Genomic DNA, 14142 nt, shown 5'->3' with positions numbered 1-14142 from the left:
TGTCGCTTTAAAAGCTTCCCGGCTGAGCTACAGGGGGAAGCCCTGCCTCTCCCTCCCTCTGTCCCTGTGCCCCTCTCCTAGGCAGAGCTGAAGCCAGCCCAGTCCAGGGAGGAGAGCAGAGCGAGGGGATGCCAGCTAAGCTGCCTTAGAAGAGCAGGAGGAGAGGTAGGCGCCATTACAGGTGGCAGGAGGAGGTGATGTCTCTGGGCCCGGCAGGAGGAGTGGGGACCCAAAATATGAGGTAGACGGCCGGCAGGAGGGACAACCTGTTGAAAATGCACCTACCTAAAAGTCAGGGGTGGCTTTGCATGGTGTTTATTTATTTTTTCTTTTAATAGTCTTCATTGAAAAATAAAAAGTACATAGTTACAGGTGCACAGAGTAAGATAAGAAACAAAGGAGGAGGAGAAAATGCATGTTAAATTATGCCTATGCTTGGAAGAAGAGAGGGGAGCTGCGATGGAGAGTCTGCACTGCCTTGGGGCAAGGAGCATCTCTCCACCTGGACTGTGACCCTCCATGCGCTCACCTGGGCACACAGGTGTTGAGGGCCGCCCTGTTACTAGGCCTGTGGCCCCTTCTGCATCTTTCTCCCTGACGGAGATTATCGGAGGCACAGATAGGGAAAGCAAAGGAGACCTGGGGGGAAGGGCCATAGCTCAGGGACGGAACACATGCCTTGCAGGTAGAAGGTTCCAAGAAGGTCAATCCCTGCATTTCCAGGAAGGGCTGCGAGAGAGTCCTGCCTGGAACCTTGGAGAGCAGCTGCTGGTCAGTGTGGGCAGAACTGAATCAGGTGGACTTGGCTGTAAGGCAGTTTGCTAGCTTCCAATCCCATTCTGCTGCCGACACAATGGATTTCAGGCAATTGTTTATTCCGTGGCCTCAGGGGAGCTTCCCTTGCCCTGTTCTGCAGCCTCTGGCATTGGCGGGGTAGACAAATAAGGGACCGGGGAACTATCCAGAGGAAGGGAACATCTGGGGCTGGAGAGACTGGAACCCTGTGGGGATGTTAGCCTCTAGGAGACTGAGCGCTGCATGGGGAAGGGGGCTAGCTAAATAGGAAAATATGTGCTGTGCAAATGAGTAAGAATCAATGTGTATAATGATCACCACCTTCATATAAGTTTACGCACTTCATTAAATGAGGTTTCTGATGGAAACCCCTAATAAACAAAAACAAAACGCCGTAGCTTTTCTGTTGTTGTTTTTTGCTGTATAATTTTTTATTACATTTTCCAACATTTTCACAATCTCATGGAATTATTACATTGTTTCATAAGCTGACTTCCCAACTCCACGGCGTTTTTACTCAGATCTTTTCTACTGCATTATATCTCTACCTATCACAAAAAAAGTTTCTGTTATTTTATAATTTTTTCTAACGCTGCTTTTATCTTGAACCCTGCCCGCGATTTCATTTGACTAAAGTATTTTTTTCAAATAGTCCATAAGAGGCCTCCATTATTTGCCTTTCTGTTTTTTTTATTTTAATATAAAAATCAGTAAATATTTAATTATTCCAGAATTTCTAATAAGAGTGTTTTTGCTTAAGAAGATAAGGCAGCTTGTGACTTTACATGAATGTGTAATGCATGCTTTGATCTAAATGTAGCTTAGCTGTGTCATGATATATCCACTAGGCCTGCCAGCTATCCTAAGATTTTAAAGCTGCCATCCTATACACAGTCAGCTGACAGTGAGTCCTGCAGAACTAAGGGAGACTTGCGTCTGCATAAGCAGTCAACTGCTAGCTGACTAATCATTTGCCTTACAGGGCAAACTGACACTTGTCTCCTTAGTGAAATAATAGTGTGGATTTGATGAAATGTACTTCCATGTACAGGTGTGATTGCAGCCTTAATGAATCGGTAGTTAAAGTCAGAATAAACTGCCCTTTTCTAGCCCTACAGAAGGGCATCCTTCATAGTATGCAATAATATGCAATTTAATGAACAAAAGAAGGAATGGTGTGTGCCTTTAATACAGCATACCTTCATCCGTTTAAGAATCTTGGATGTGGAACATCTCCTATTAGAGCAGGCATAGGCAAACTCGGCCCTCCAGATGTTTGGGGACCACAGCTCCCATCATCCCTAGCTAACAGGACCAGTGGTCAGGGATGATGGGAATTGCAGTCTCAAAACATCTGGAGGGCCGAGTTTGCCTATGCCTGTATTAGAGTAACAAAGAGCAACAGGTCTTTAAAGTTTTAGTAGGGTGAGATGCTTAAGATCAGGGTTTAAAAAATATATATATGTGCACTGATTTTGGCTGACTGCCATCCTCTTTTTGCGGTCAGTGATTTTGATTGCAAGAAGGGAAACTCTAGTTGGTACCTGCCTGCCTGCCTGATTTTACTATCCCACCTCCATGGTTCTTCCCCTTCCCGGTTTATGACCTAGTTTATCTTTGCAACAAGGATCCCAATGATAGCTCCGTCGCTAGAGCAGGGGTCAGCAACCTTTTTCAGCCGTGGGCTGGTCCATCGTCCCTCAGACCATGTGGTGGGCCAGACTATATTTTGAAAATAAAAATTAAAAAATGCATGAATTCCTATGCCCCACAAATAACCCAGAGATGCATTTTAAATAAAACACATTCTACTCATGTAAAAACAGCTGACCGCATCCGGCCCCTGGGCCTTAGGTTGCCTACTCCTGCGCAAGAGCATCTTAATCTCAGGGTTGTGAGTTCAAGACCCAGCTTGGGCAAAAAATTCTTGCATTGGAGGGGTTGGATGAGATGACACCCCCCCCCCCCGTGATCCCTTGCAACTCTAGAGTTCTATAGGCTAGACTCAGACATAGTTACTTGGTCCAAGGTCCCTCAGTGAGTTTCGTGGCTAAATAGGGATTTGAATATAGGTATTGGAGCCATCTTTATAAAGTATTGGGTTGTTTGTTGTTGTAGTAGTGGGGGAGAATGATGTAAAATTGGCACTGGGAAGGGGAACAGTTTGTGCAGCCTGCGCCACTAAGTATTAGTGTCAGTGGTGGGTTTTAATCTGCAACAAGGATTTTTAATTGACTAGTACTGATTTTAAATTAGTAAAGTTGCAGCCTTGGTTCTGTAAAGTATTATGGGGTGTTTGGGGGGGGGGGAATCAAGAGAAGGAAGGTGGTAGGAATCTAGAATGCATTTCTTATTTCTATCAAGGAAGGGGAAAGAAATTTGCAAGAGAATGTTCACCTTCCCTCTCCCTTTAAAAACAAGACAACAGCTGACAATTCAACACACGGAGCTTTCTTGATCGTTGCATCTCAGTGCTGGGGAAGAGCATAGATCTGTTGAGTTTCTGCGTGTCAAATAGCTATTAAAAAACCAGCAGTGCAACCAGAAAGTGGCAACTTTCTCTTCCCCTACACACACACATGCACGCACGCGCACACACACACACACACACACACACACACACACACTCGCTCGCTCACTCGCTCGCTCACATACACACTTCCCCCATCCATGCAACTATGGCATTTCCCCTATTTCCAAAACAGATTAATTAATAAAATAGATGCTGTACTGTACTTAGTCCTGTATCAGCAGTTCCCAAAGGGTGTGCCAAGATCACTGTTGCATCTCTGGTGTTTGTTTGTTAGTGGATAATTTCCCTGCTTCCCTACAACAGATCATGTGCTATGCAGAGACATAGCAGAGTCACCCGCTTTCAGAGGAGGCTGCCTGTTTTATCTCTGAATGAGTTACTGTTCCCTGTATGGCTCATTCCAAACAGGTGGCATACTCACGCAGAAACACAATCTTCCAAGAGCGGTGGAATTTTTACATGGTTCTAAAAGCAAGTCATCCCAGGTGCAAGGGTTTAGTTCTGAAGTTAAGGGTCCTTAAGTTATTAGGCATTTGACAAATATTGCAAGGTAGTGTATTCATTTTCTTTAAGGGCTGTGTCTTTCTGCCCAATCCCCAGCGGAAAGGACCTTCCCCGGCTGGTATACCAATCTGTCGCCCTAGAAGTCTGCACACTCCAGCTGGCCTGGACCAGTTTGAGCTGTCTGGTTTTATCTTCTCCCCTCTCCAGATAACTTGGCAACAGACATAAAACATCCACCAGCAACCCCCCAAGCTCTCTCAGTGTTGCCAAGGTCATACCCCTTTCACAGAATTAAAATAGCCTTGCTTTGATACATGGGGGCAGGGGGACCTCTCCAGTATAGATGCTCTGCACTTGCCGATTGCGGCTCAGTGCGCCATAGGAAGAAAAGTCACCATGGGGACAGCCTTGTGCTGAGTCAAACCACTGCTCCATCCACCATGGTAATTGTTGGACTCGAACTCCCATCGGTCCCAGAGATCATGGCCAGCAGTCAGGGGTGATGGAAGTTGTAGTCCGCCAACACCCGGAGGACCACAGCTTTGGTCTGCACAGACTGGCAGCAGCTCTCCAGGATTTCAGACAGTGGTCCAGTCTGGATATGTTCGGGATTGTGCACGGGGCTTTCTGCATGCCAAGCAGGTGCTCTGGATAGCTCAGTCAGTTGCAGTGTGGTACTGATAACACCAAGGTTGCAGGTTTGATCCCCTATCTTAAACCCTAGAGACCTGTTTGCAGTCAGCGTCAACAGTCCTGAGCCAGATGGACCAATGATTTGGAGTTTTTTAAAAGAGAGGTTGAATGGCTATCTCTCAGGGATTCTTTAGTTGTTATTTCTGCATTGCAGAGGGTTTTACTAGATGATCAAAGCTTCCAATCATTGGCCTGTCTAGCTTAGTACTGTTTCGTTGACTGCAAACAGGTTTCAGACAGAGGGGACAGCCTTATATTATACAGAGATCTTGGGGGATGAACCTGCAACCTTTTGCATGCAAAGCAGATGTTCTACCACTGAGCTATGGACCAGCCTTCCAGGTTCTTCCCCAACCTTGTTCTTTCCCTACCTTGTTCCAGCAGCTGCCCATTGTCAGCCAGGCTTCCCAATCTTCCCCCACTTAGTGGCTGGCCTTTAAAAGTGAACGCTTTCGTCACCTCCCCAGACTCATGGAGTAGCTGCATGTGTCAACCCTTAGCAAGATCGCCAGTCCTGGGAAGGATCTCCAGTGAAGCTGACCTCTCGATTTATTTCCCTTCCTCCCCTCCCTGCTGCAGCAGCCATGGGTGAGTGGGGGTTCCTGAGCTCCCTTCTGGACGCGGTGCAGGAGCACTCTCCCATGGTGGGCCGCTTCTGGCTGGTGGTGATGCTCATCTTCCGCATCCTGATCCTGGCCACGGTGGGCAGCGACGTCTTCGACGACGAGCAGGAGGAGTTTGAGTGCAACACGCGGCAGGTTGGCTGCAAGCAGATCTGCTACGACTTGGCCTTCCCCATCTCCCACTACCGCTTCTGGGTCTTCCACATTGTGGTGCTCTCCGCCCCGGCGGTCCTCTTTGTCATCTACTCCATGCACCAGACCACGAAGATCAACCAGAAGGAGATGGAAACAAGAGAGGAGGAAGCCAGCCGGGCAGGGGGAAAGGCGCCCACAAAATTTGGGCCCCAGCCCAGCCAGCGCAGCCAAAACATCAAGACCTTCTACATTGTCAATGTGGTGGTGAGGATCTTGGCCGAGATGGGCTTCCTGGTCGGACAGTGGATGTTATACGGCTTCCAGGTGGGGTATCAGTACATCTGCAAGCATCACCTGTGCCCTCACCTCATCGACTGCTTTGTCTCTCGGCCAACCGAGAAGACCATCTTCATCCAGTTCTACTTCATGGTGGGGCTGGTTTCAGCCTTGCTCAGCTTGGTGGAGCTGGCCCACCTCTTGTTCAAGAACCGCTGCAGGAGGCGCCGCACGATTGCCCCACCCACCACTGCCTCTTACGAACAGCAGGACAACTGGTCCAATCAGAAGCAAGAGAAGAAATCGCAGCACTTCCTGGCCCCGGCAGAAGGAGGCGCCAATGGGATGCCTTCTCATGGTGGGATTCCCAATCACTATGAGCCCAAGGCTCACTTCCACCATAAGAGTTCCACGAAGAGCAGCCGGTCCTCTCGCTCTTCTTCTGCCAGAGCTGACTTGACCGTGTGAGGCCAGGGAGCTCCCTCTCTCCTCTGCCTCGGTGGTTGTTCCCTGGATGAGCTGGACTCCTCCGGCTGGAATAATCGCACCCGTGAACTGTGTTTGCAGCCTGGCCCAAATTAATAGCACAGACCTGATATCAGATCATCTGTTCTAGCTTGTAAAGGAGACCTGCTGCAATCCTTGGGGATTCGTGCTTTGCTTTCATGTATGTTTCGGGGAATTGGGGTGGGCTGGGCTGGCATCTTTCATTTATAGTGTTTTCCAAAGGATGCATAGGCTTGAAACCCCTAAGAAATGAGTCAGGAAGCTACACGTATCAGAAGGAGTAGAAGTGGGGAGACAATGACTTTTCCGACAATGAACAAAACTCTTGTCTAGATGAGCAACTCCTGCTTGAATGGGCCAAAGATTTGGCAGCAAACCTGACTATACAGAAGTGTGATGTCAGATGCAATTGGGGATGCTGTTGGGCTTGGACCGATCGTTGGCGGGGAGATTGCAATAAAAGGGGATTCCTTTTTCTTGTTAAGAAAACCATTGAGCCACTGTGTGTTCTGAAAGAGAGAAAAGAACTCTGTTTTAGTTAGTTGAAAACAATTAGATGAATGCCAGGTACATTGATTTGGCTGGGATGCAGCTCTTGAGGCCAGGAGGGTCTGTAAATCTCTTCGTAGGAAGAATTGATCCATTCAGGAGACTGTCCCCAGGGCATTCTGCTGAAGCAAGAGGTGGGATAGCTGGCATTTTTACGGTCGCTCACATAGGGTAGGGATGTTATGCCTTCCAGGAAAGAGGCAGTCGTTAGGTGGTGGGTCCTTTGCTGTGTCAGAGCGAAAGGTGGGACAGTCATGTGGCTAAGAACCATACCTGCATAGGTTGTGCTTCCGTCTTCCAGGAGCTAGCCAGTGTCTTTAGCATTAAATAACTTTCCATCCCATTTGCCCACGCAGAATGAGCTATCCCAACAGAACCAGACATCAGAAAGATAGAAAACTGTGGTCTAAAACTGGGGGTGGGGAACCTCAGGCCCTCCAAGTCTCTCCACCTGGCCCTTGAGTTTCTTCCCAGGCCACACCTCCTCCCCAGCCACATCCCTCATTGGCCCTGATTCACACCCTCCTTGGGTGTGTGTTTTTTGCCTGGCTGGAATGTGCCCTTGATCTCTGTTAATGCCTCTTACCTGCCTGGGCAGGGGATAGAGAGGCATGGTGTACAGAAGCTATACAGCTTTACAAAGGTAAAATTTACATTCATTGCTCCGCCCACCCTTGCCTCTGGCCCCGCCCACCATTGACATGTGTCACCAAGAAAGCTGCCCAGAAGAGAACACGGCCCTTGGCTGAAAAGGTTCTGCCCTGCTGCCCTGCAAAATATAGTGTCAAATGGATATTTATATCCTGCTAGCAGGCTTTCACATAAAGTGTTAACATTACCAGAATTAAGTATGGCTCCCACCAGACAGGGAGATGTCCCTGGAGCCAAAACCCTTGGGTGTGTTGTATCAAAACCCTCTCCCTGCCCGGAAAGATTTTTATCCAGACTATTTTTAACATTTCCCATGGCAAATGTTTCTCCTCCTCCTCCTCCTCTCTTGGGACCATATTTCCCTGTCCAATTGTTTTTGAAATAGAGAATTCCCCCCTTATAACAGTAACTCCACCACTGGAGATTCAATATAGTTTCCTCTGCCTGAGACCCAAGCCTCAGCCTGTGCAGTCTCTAGGAACTCGGGATCTCTGAGCACCCCAGGAACCTTTCCTGAAGCCTTTAAACTCTCAGGTGTATGAAGGCATCAAGCTTGTCTTAGAGCTTAGTTTGCTGCTGTCCTTTGGGCGAGGAACCCACTGCCTCTTTAAAAAACAAACAAAAAAAAACACCCCACAAAATCATGTGGATGAGTGAAGGAAGAGAGAAAAATTTCAACTCAGTTCATATTTAGACCTGAATCTTGTGAAGGAAACATTTCTGTGGATTTTTACTCTAGCCAGGTAAGGTGTGCAAAACTGCATATACTAGGGTAAACTGTGCTTTAAAATGCATATAACTGTGAAAATAACACACACAACAACACTGTATTAGTGGGGATTACTTTGCAATAATGTGTATATTGTGCACATCAGGAGAAGTTTGAAATGCAACCTGTGAGGAAATGCAACAGGTTTAAAAAATGCAAACCTGTGAGGAAATGTAGAGAAGTGGGCACAAAATTGGGAAAATAAAGAAACGGAGAGAAACCAGAATGATAAAGATTCACTAGTTCCTAGATGAGGATCATGTAGAGGGGGCTTAACCTTATCAGGATGCTTCTTAGAAATGCATTAATAAAACAGATATCCCTCCCTCCCAAACAAGCCCAGGGCGGCAAACACTTATATGACCAAAACTGCAGTTAAAAATAAAACAAAAAAGGATTTAAAACATTTTAAAACTGAAAAAAACCCACACAGCTGAAAACGTTAAAATGCTCAAAGCAAATTTAAGACCAGATGTAATCAAATGGCGTGTCTGGATGGGCTCAACTGAAACAGAAATGTTTTCATCAGGTGTCGAAGAGGAGGCAGCGACGGCACCTGAGGAGAAAGCCCTATGGAGAGCCATGCTGAACTTGCTCAGAGGCTGCAGTGTCTTATGGCCTGCTCTTGGGATGTATGAGCCCTTGCAAATATGAGCCCTGGCTGACTGATGAGGGGAAAGAGCTGTCTGTTGCAGGATAGCTAGGTAAAAGTAAAGGACCCCTGGACGGTTAAGTCCACTCAAAGGTGACTATGGGGTACAGCACTCATCTTGCTTTCAGGTCAAGGGAGCTGGTGTTTGTCCACAGACAGCTTTCAGGGTCGTGTGGCCAGCATGGCTAAACCGCTTCTGGCGCAATGGAACACCATGACGGAAACCAGAGCGCACGGAAACACCGTTTACCTTCCCGCCACAGCAGTACCTATTTATCTACTTGCACTGGCGTGTTTTTGAACTGCTAGGTTGGCAGTGGCTGGGACAGAGCAGCGGGAGCTCACCATTGTCTTGGGGATTTGAACCGCGAACCTTCCGATCGGCAAGCACAAGAGGCTCAGTGGTTTAGACCACAGCACCACCCGCGTCCCTTTATAGTTGCAGGATGACGTCATATGGCACCTATCACTGTTAAGTGGATTGTTTCTACCCATTAACGGGATGCGTTGCAAATGGTTGCAAAGTTGACATAGTCTCTTGGATTATAAACCTTGGATCTTGTAGCTTGTTTCACTGTTTCAACAGGCAAAAGGATGAGTTGGAGAGATTGCAGACCAAGAGGTTGGGTGGCTCTCAAGCGGCAAAGGGAGCAGCTTAGTTTCTCTAGTAAGAAATAATTCCTCTTCTTTCTCTCTCTCCTTACACTTTGGGCTCTGCTCAGATGGGATCTGCCCAGGGGCTTGCAGTGGCATCCCCTCTAGTGTGTGGGGGGAGAGGCTGGTGGCCTGGGGCCAAGAATACTCATTATCACCTGCTTCCTGCTGCGGATGGGATGGGACCCTGGCCACAGAGGTGGCTGGAAAAAAGAGGAGAGAAAGAAAAACAAAAACAGGGAGGGATGTGGAGCCTCTTCCCATTCTCCTTCCACCTCTCCCGATTAACCCCTTCTTTCTTGCCCTCGAGGCTTTGTGTAGACACAGGGGTCTATTGGCAAATTCAGAAGCTCAGGGTACCTTCGTGAAAGTCATCGCCACGGCCCCTCACTGCCACGTCCCTTCTCAAATTATACAATCCTATAAGATAATATGGTAATCTTATAATACAGTAATAATAACCAGGGATGTATTGCAGCTATCTGTATCCGTGTGTGCCTTTCAGCTAGATCTATTTTCCATGCACATAGTCGGGCAAATGATCTGGACTGCATCTTTCGTGGTTCATAGAATCGTGGAATTGTAGAGTTGGAAGGGACCCCGAGGGTCATCTAGTCCAACCCCCTGCAATGCAAGAATCTCAACTAAAGCATCCATGACAGATGACCATTTGGTCTCTGCTTAAAAATCTCCAAGGAAGGAGAGTCCACCTCCTCCCAAAACAGTTCTTTCCACTGTCAAACAACTCTTACAATCAGACAGTTTCTCCTGATGTTTAGTCGCAATCTTGTGTAGTGTTTATCATGAAGTTCCATTGTACTTAACAGAACTTGCCCCCCGTTTTTTTGGTGTGTTTTTTTAAAACAGAAACACTGTGTGTTTTCAGTTTTGCTAAATGCCTCGCTTTAGAGGCCGCAGTGGCTAAAAAGCTTTCCTTTTGCACTGATTGGGCAGTTCTAGGATGTGGAAGATAAGGACCTTTCTGTGGAAGGAGCAAGGCATCTTCGACCTACCCACAACCCCAGACCACTAAACCACTGACTATACCTTCAAGGCACATTTGAAGCACATTCTTTCCCTCACAATTTCTGGGCATTGTAGTTTACCCCCCCCCCCATTACCATTCTCAGAAAACCCCTAACAGGGCCCATAATTCCTTAAGGCTGGAGGGGGGATGCATTTTGAATGTGCTTTAGTGGTATAGCATGCACACACCCCAAGAGAAAATGTGATTTGCAGATGAAATTAGGGGTGATTTTGCAACCCGAGATGTGATAAGTTTCTTTATGGATTTGTGTGAGACCAATCTTCTTTCCTTTTCGGCCTACGTGCTCCCTCAGTGGTCTGTCCCAGGACCTGTCTTTTTACCTCTCAATCCCATTTACTTAAACACATATCCCTGATTGCTCTGAACGTAAGACTATAAGAAGAGCTGTAAGTGTATGTTGAGGTTTCTTAATTGATGCTGCCATCATCCTTTGATCGGACCATGTCATCCCAGTTCCCTGCCTCGTTGTCCTGTCTTGTTTTTTACTTGCACTACCTTCTGGTATCTGTTTCTCAGTCTATTGCCTACTCCTCATCCTTCTTTCAGCCTCATTGCCTCTGAGCATCTTGTCCCTTCGACCCCAACTGACACTTTCCCCTTCCCTCATAGGAAATGTGGTGATTACCCCTCTTTTATTACCCTCATTGCAAATGCATGGTTTGCAGCTGGCCCTCTGCTGACACCTGGTGGCCAGAACTGAAAGTTTCTGCCTCAAAGAAAGCCTTTCCTACTACTTGGTAAGGGGTGATTGCATGCACACAAATGGCAGTGTATCTTAAATGCACTTCACGTGTCTGCTTCAAAAAACAACAACACACAACTAACTTCCAACGAGTAGTGTGTGAAAGACCAACAAGAAGGAAGCTTAGTGGCGCAAGTAAGCATCTCCAAAAACGAATTGTGGTAGCAGAATGTCAAAAGACTCTGCACTTTCAACTGTGGGGAGGGCTGTAGTTTAGTGATAGAGCATCCGCTTTGCAGGCAGAAGATCCTGGATCCAATCCCCAGGATCTCTAGGTAGGGCTGGGAATGCTGCCCCCCACCTCCCAAAAATTGGAAAGCTGCTGTCAGTCAGGGTGGACAGGGTAGACAATATAAGAGCTTGCTGTGCATTGCTAGACCAGTACAGACTGACTGAAAATAAAGTGGATTCATAAGTTTATAACACAATCATTTAGTCTTCCAGATGTTGTGGCCTGCAACTCCCAGCTAGTGTAGCTGATCCCGAGGAAGCCCTTGATTCAAATCTCATCCCAGTCACCACTTTTGCAGATTGCTTTGCACCTTTCAGGATGTTTATGAAAATCCAGGTCATAAGTTAATGTGTTTGTCCTTTAAAGTGCCCCTGAGCTCTTCTGCTCTTCTGCTGCCTTCTGGCGAGGCTGTGAAGGGCTTCTTGATCTCTTCTCCTTACTAATGGGATCAATCTGCTCAGCGTCCTTACAGCCAGATCCTATTAGCCGGGGTGAACAGTGTCAGCTCTGGTCCTCTATAACTTCATGAACCACCTCACCTTTTCCAAGGTGAACACAATCCTCATCCTGTCCCCTCTTTCTAGACAACCTCCACCCCACAGGCTTTTCATTCCTCTCCAGTGGTGAAGACCTCTGAAGTGGCAGAGTATCCTACTTTGCAAATCTGTTTGAAGAAGTCCTCTATTTCAAAGGGCAAAGAACTCTTAAGAAGGGAGAGCAGGGGCTGTACCAACTTGTACCTGGGCAGCAGACTGAGCTGGCAAACAGGACACCTGATTGCAGTCTTCCCGGTGATGGCAAGAGTTGTATCGGACTGCCTTTCCAAGGGTGAGGAAGCTGTAGCCTTCTGTATGCCGTTGCCGCATGATAACCACCCTCATCCTCGATTGTGGTCTGTGCTGGCCAAGGCTGATGGAAGCTGGAGACCAGCAGCACCTAGCGGGGTGCCCAAACTTTTTTCAGAGAGGGCCAGGTTTGATGAAGTGAACATGTGTGAGGGCCGACCAAAGTTGTTGAGCTTTATTTGTTTAGCTTTTTTTACAATTTTACCCCAAAGTTGTTGAGCTTTCTTAGAATTGATGTTTACCTCAAAGTTGTTTAGCTTTTTTAAGGATTTAATCCCCAATTCTTTTAGGATTTTACCCCAGGACATATACTGCCACAGGGGCCGGATTAAATCAACGGGCAGGCCGGATTAGGCCCCCGAAACAGACTTTGGACATGCCTGATCTAGTGCCACAGCTCTACCACCCCTGACTTATTTACAGTAATTATTACAAAAAATTACATCTGTACATAACAATACTCACAGATCATTTAATGCAAATTTGTGTCCTCCTTTCTTGGCAATGCATAATCAGCCACGCTCCACCCTTACTCATCCCACTTTTCCTTTTTGCCTCATTCTAACTGGATTCGTCCCATCCAGCCCTTTTGTTTAGGCTCCTCTGCCTCGATCGGCCGCCTCCTTCCTCACCTGTCAAGCCACCTGTTGCTCTTAAAGGTCCACACGCCTCGAGCCATCACTGCTCTGCTCTTCCTTCTTTGCTCAATGCTCCACTTGGGGGCAGAATTCGCTTTAGGCAAATAGGTGCCATTGCAGAGGAAAGCTTCTGTAGGATCCCAGGGTGGCAGTCAGTCAGTTTGTAATGCACAGTGAGGAGTTGTGTCAAGAAGCACTTACTCTCAGCAGGAGCCTAGCCAGGATGCTTTCGGGCCATTACCTATTTTGGGGTGGGATTCAATCACATACCGGCAGATTCAGGTTGTGTTGTGCACCTACTTACGCATGATTTGGTGCTCTCCTGCAGCGAAATCTGCTTCCCTTGAGGAGATGCACTGGAAAGCAACAATTGCTTGATGCATTGGCTAACCTCCCTGCAAAGTGATCTGCATGCTGGTTAACTAGTTAGCTAACCTCCTTGCAAGCTTTGTGCAAACAACTTGGGATGAACGCTCAATTAAAAACTCAGCTGGCAGTGACCCGGTGTCTAGTATTTGGGGCTGGATGTGTGTAAAGCAGAGTGGGATGTCAGCGTTCTCAAGCGGACCTAATGCAATTCCCAGGGGGCTGGGACACAGAACTCGAGTTGTACTGGAGCAAAGATATTTATACCGTATTGGCCCGAATATAAGCCGCACCTTTTAAAATTCAAGGGCGGGGGGAGAGGAAAAAAAGACAATACCCGAATATAAGCCACTCCCTTAAAATTCCACAGGCACTCACACCTGTCTGTCTGTTTCAGCAGCGATATCGTGTTGTCAGGGTGTTTCTTCCAACAGCACCTTTCCCTCCACATACACAGACTAGAGGCGTGTTTTCTTGAGACTGCAAAGTCTACATAATAGTAACTTCCGTTTGGCAACATACAATTTTTCTTTCTGGGGGGGGGGTCTCGTGCGCCCTCGGTATTTGTTAGATGGGAGCAGATGTCTAACAACAACCTGGAGGGGTTCAGCTTCCCTAGCACACTTAATTTGTTGTTGTTGTCGTCATCTATATATTTTCTCCTTTCCCGTCTTGCCAACATCTTTCCTGAATTGAGCTGAACCGCACACAGCATTCCAGATGTGGCCGTACCAGGGCTAGAACAAGGCTTTTGGTGGATGCAAAAATTGTGTTGTGGGCTCACATCAAGTTTAGTCCAGTGTTCTGTTTTTACAGATTCTTCTGAAAGTTCGTAAGCAAGGCCTGAAGCTTTCCACACCCCATACCCCCCCGTTAATTGTCCCTGGCAGCTGTCATTCAGATATACACTGGTTCAGTGTATGGATTAAT

At 47.2% G+C, this 14142-nt stretch overlaps 1 protein-coding gene across 2 annotated transcripts; it reads left to right on the top strand.

Annotated features, from left to right (window-relative positions):
* Nucleotides 1-24: 24 nt before the first annotated feature.
* Nucleotides 25-8372, top strand: GJD3 (gap junction protein delta 3). Of its 2 annotated transcripts, none has more exons than XM_083581940.1 (2): nt 25-165; nt 5105-8372. In XM_083581940.1, exon 2 carries the CDS (start codon nt 5110-5112, stop codon nt 6025-6027), a length of 918 nt encoding a protein of 305 aa, XP_083438066.1. In that variant the 5' UTR covers nt 25-165; nt 5105-5109; the 3' UTR covers nt 6028-8372. The 2 variants fall into 2 exon arrangements, with proteins under 2 accessions (XP_083438066.1, XP_083438067.1); XM_083581941.1 differs by having other exon boundaries at nt 34-165; nt 5108-6555.
* The last annotated feature ends 5770 nt before the right edge of the window (nt 8373-14142 follow it).

The sequence above is a fragment of the Podarcis filfolensis genome (assembly GCF_964270895.1).
Source record: "Podarcis filfolensis genome assembly, chromosome: 13".
NCBI lineage: Eukaryota > Metazoa > Chordata > Lepidosauria > Squamata > Lacertidae > Podarcis > Podarcis filfolensis.
Note: the sequence above shows the minus strand (reverse complement) of the source record. Positions and strands in the feature narration are given on the sequence as shown.

Excerpts from the sequence above, each read along its gene's own strand:
- GJD3 (XM_083581940.1), top strand. The coding sequence starts at position 5,110 with ATGGGTGAGTGGGGGTTCCTGAGCTCCCTTCTGGACGCGGTGCAGGAG.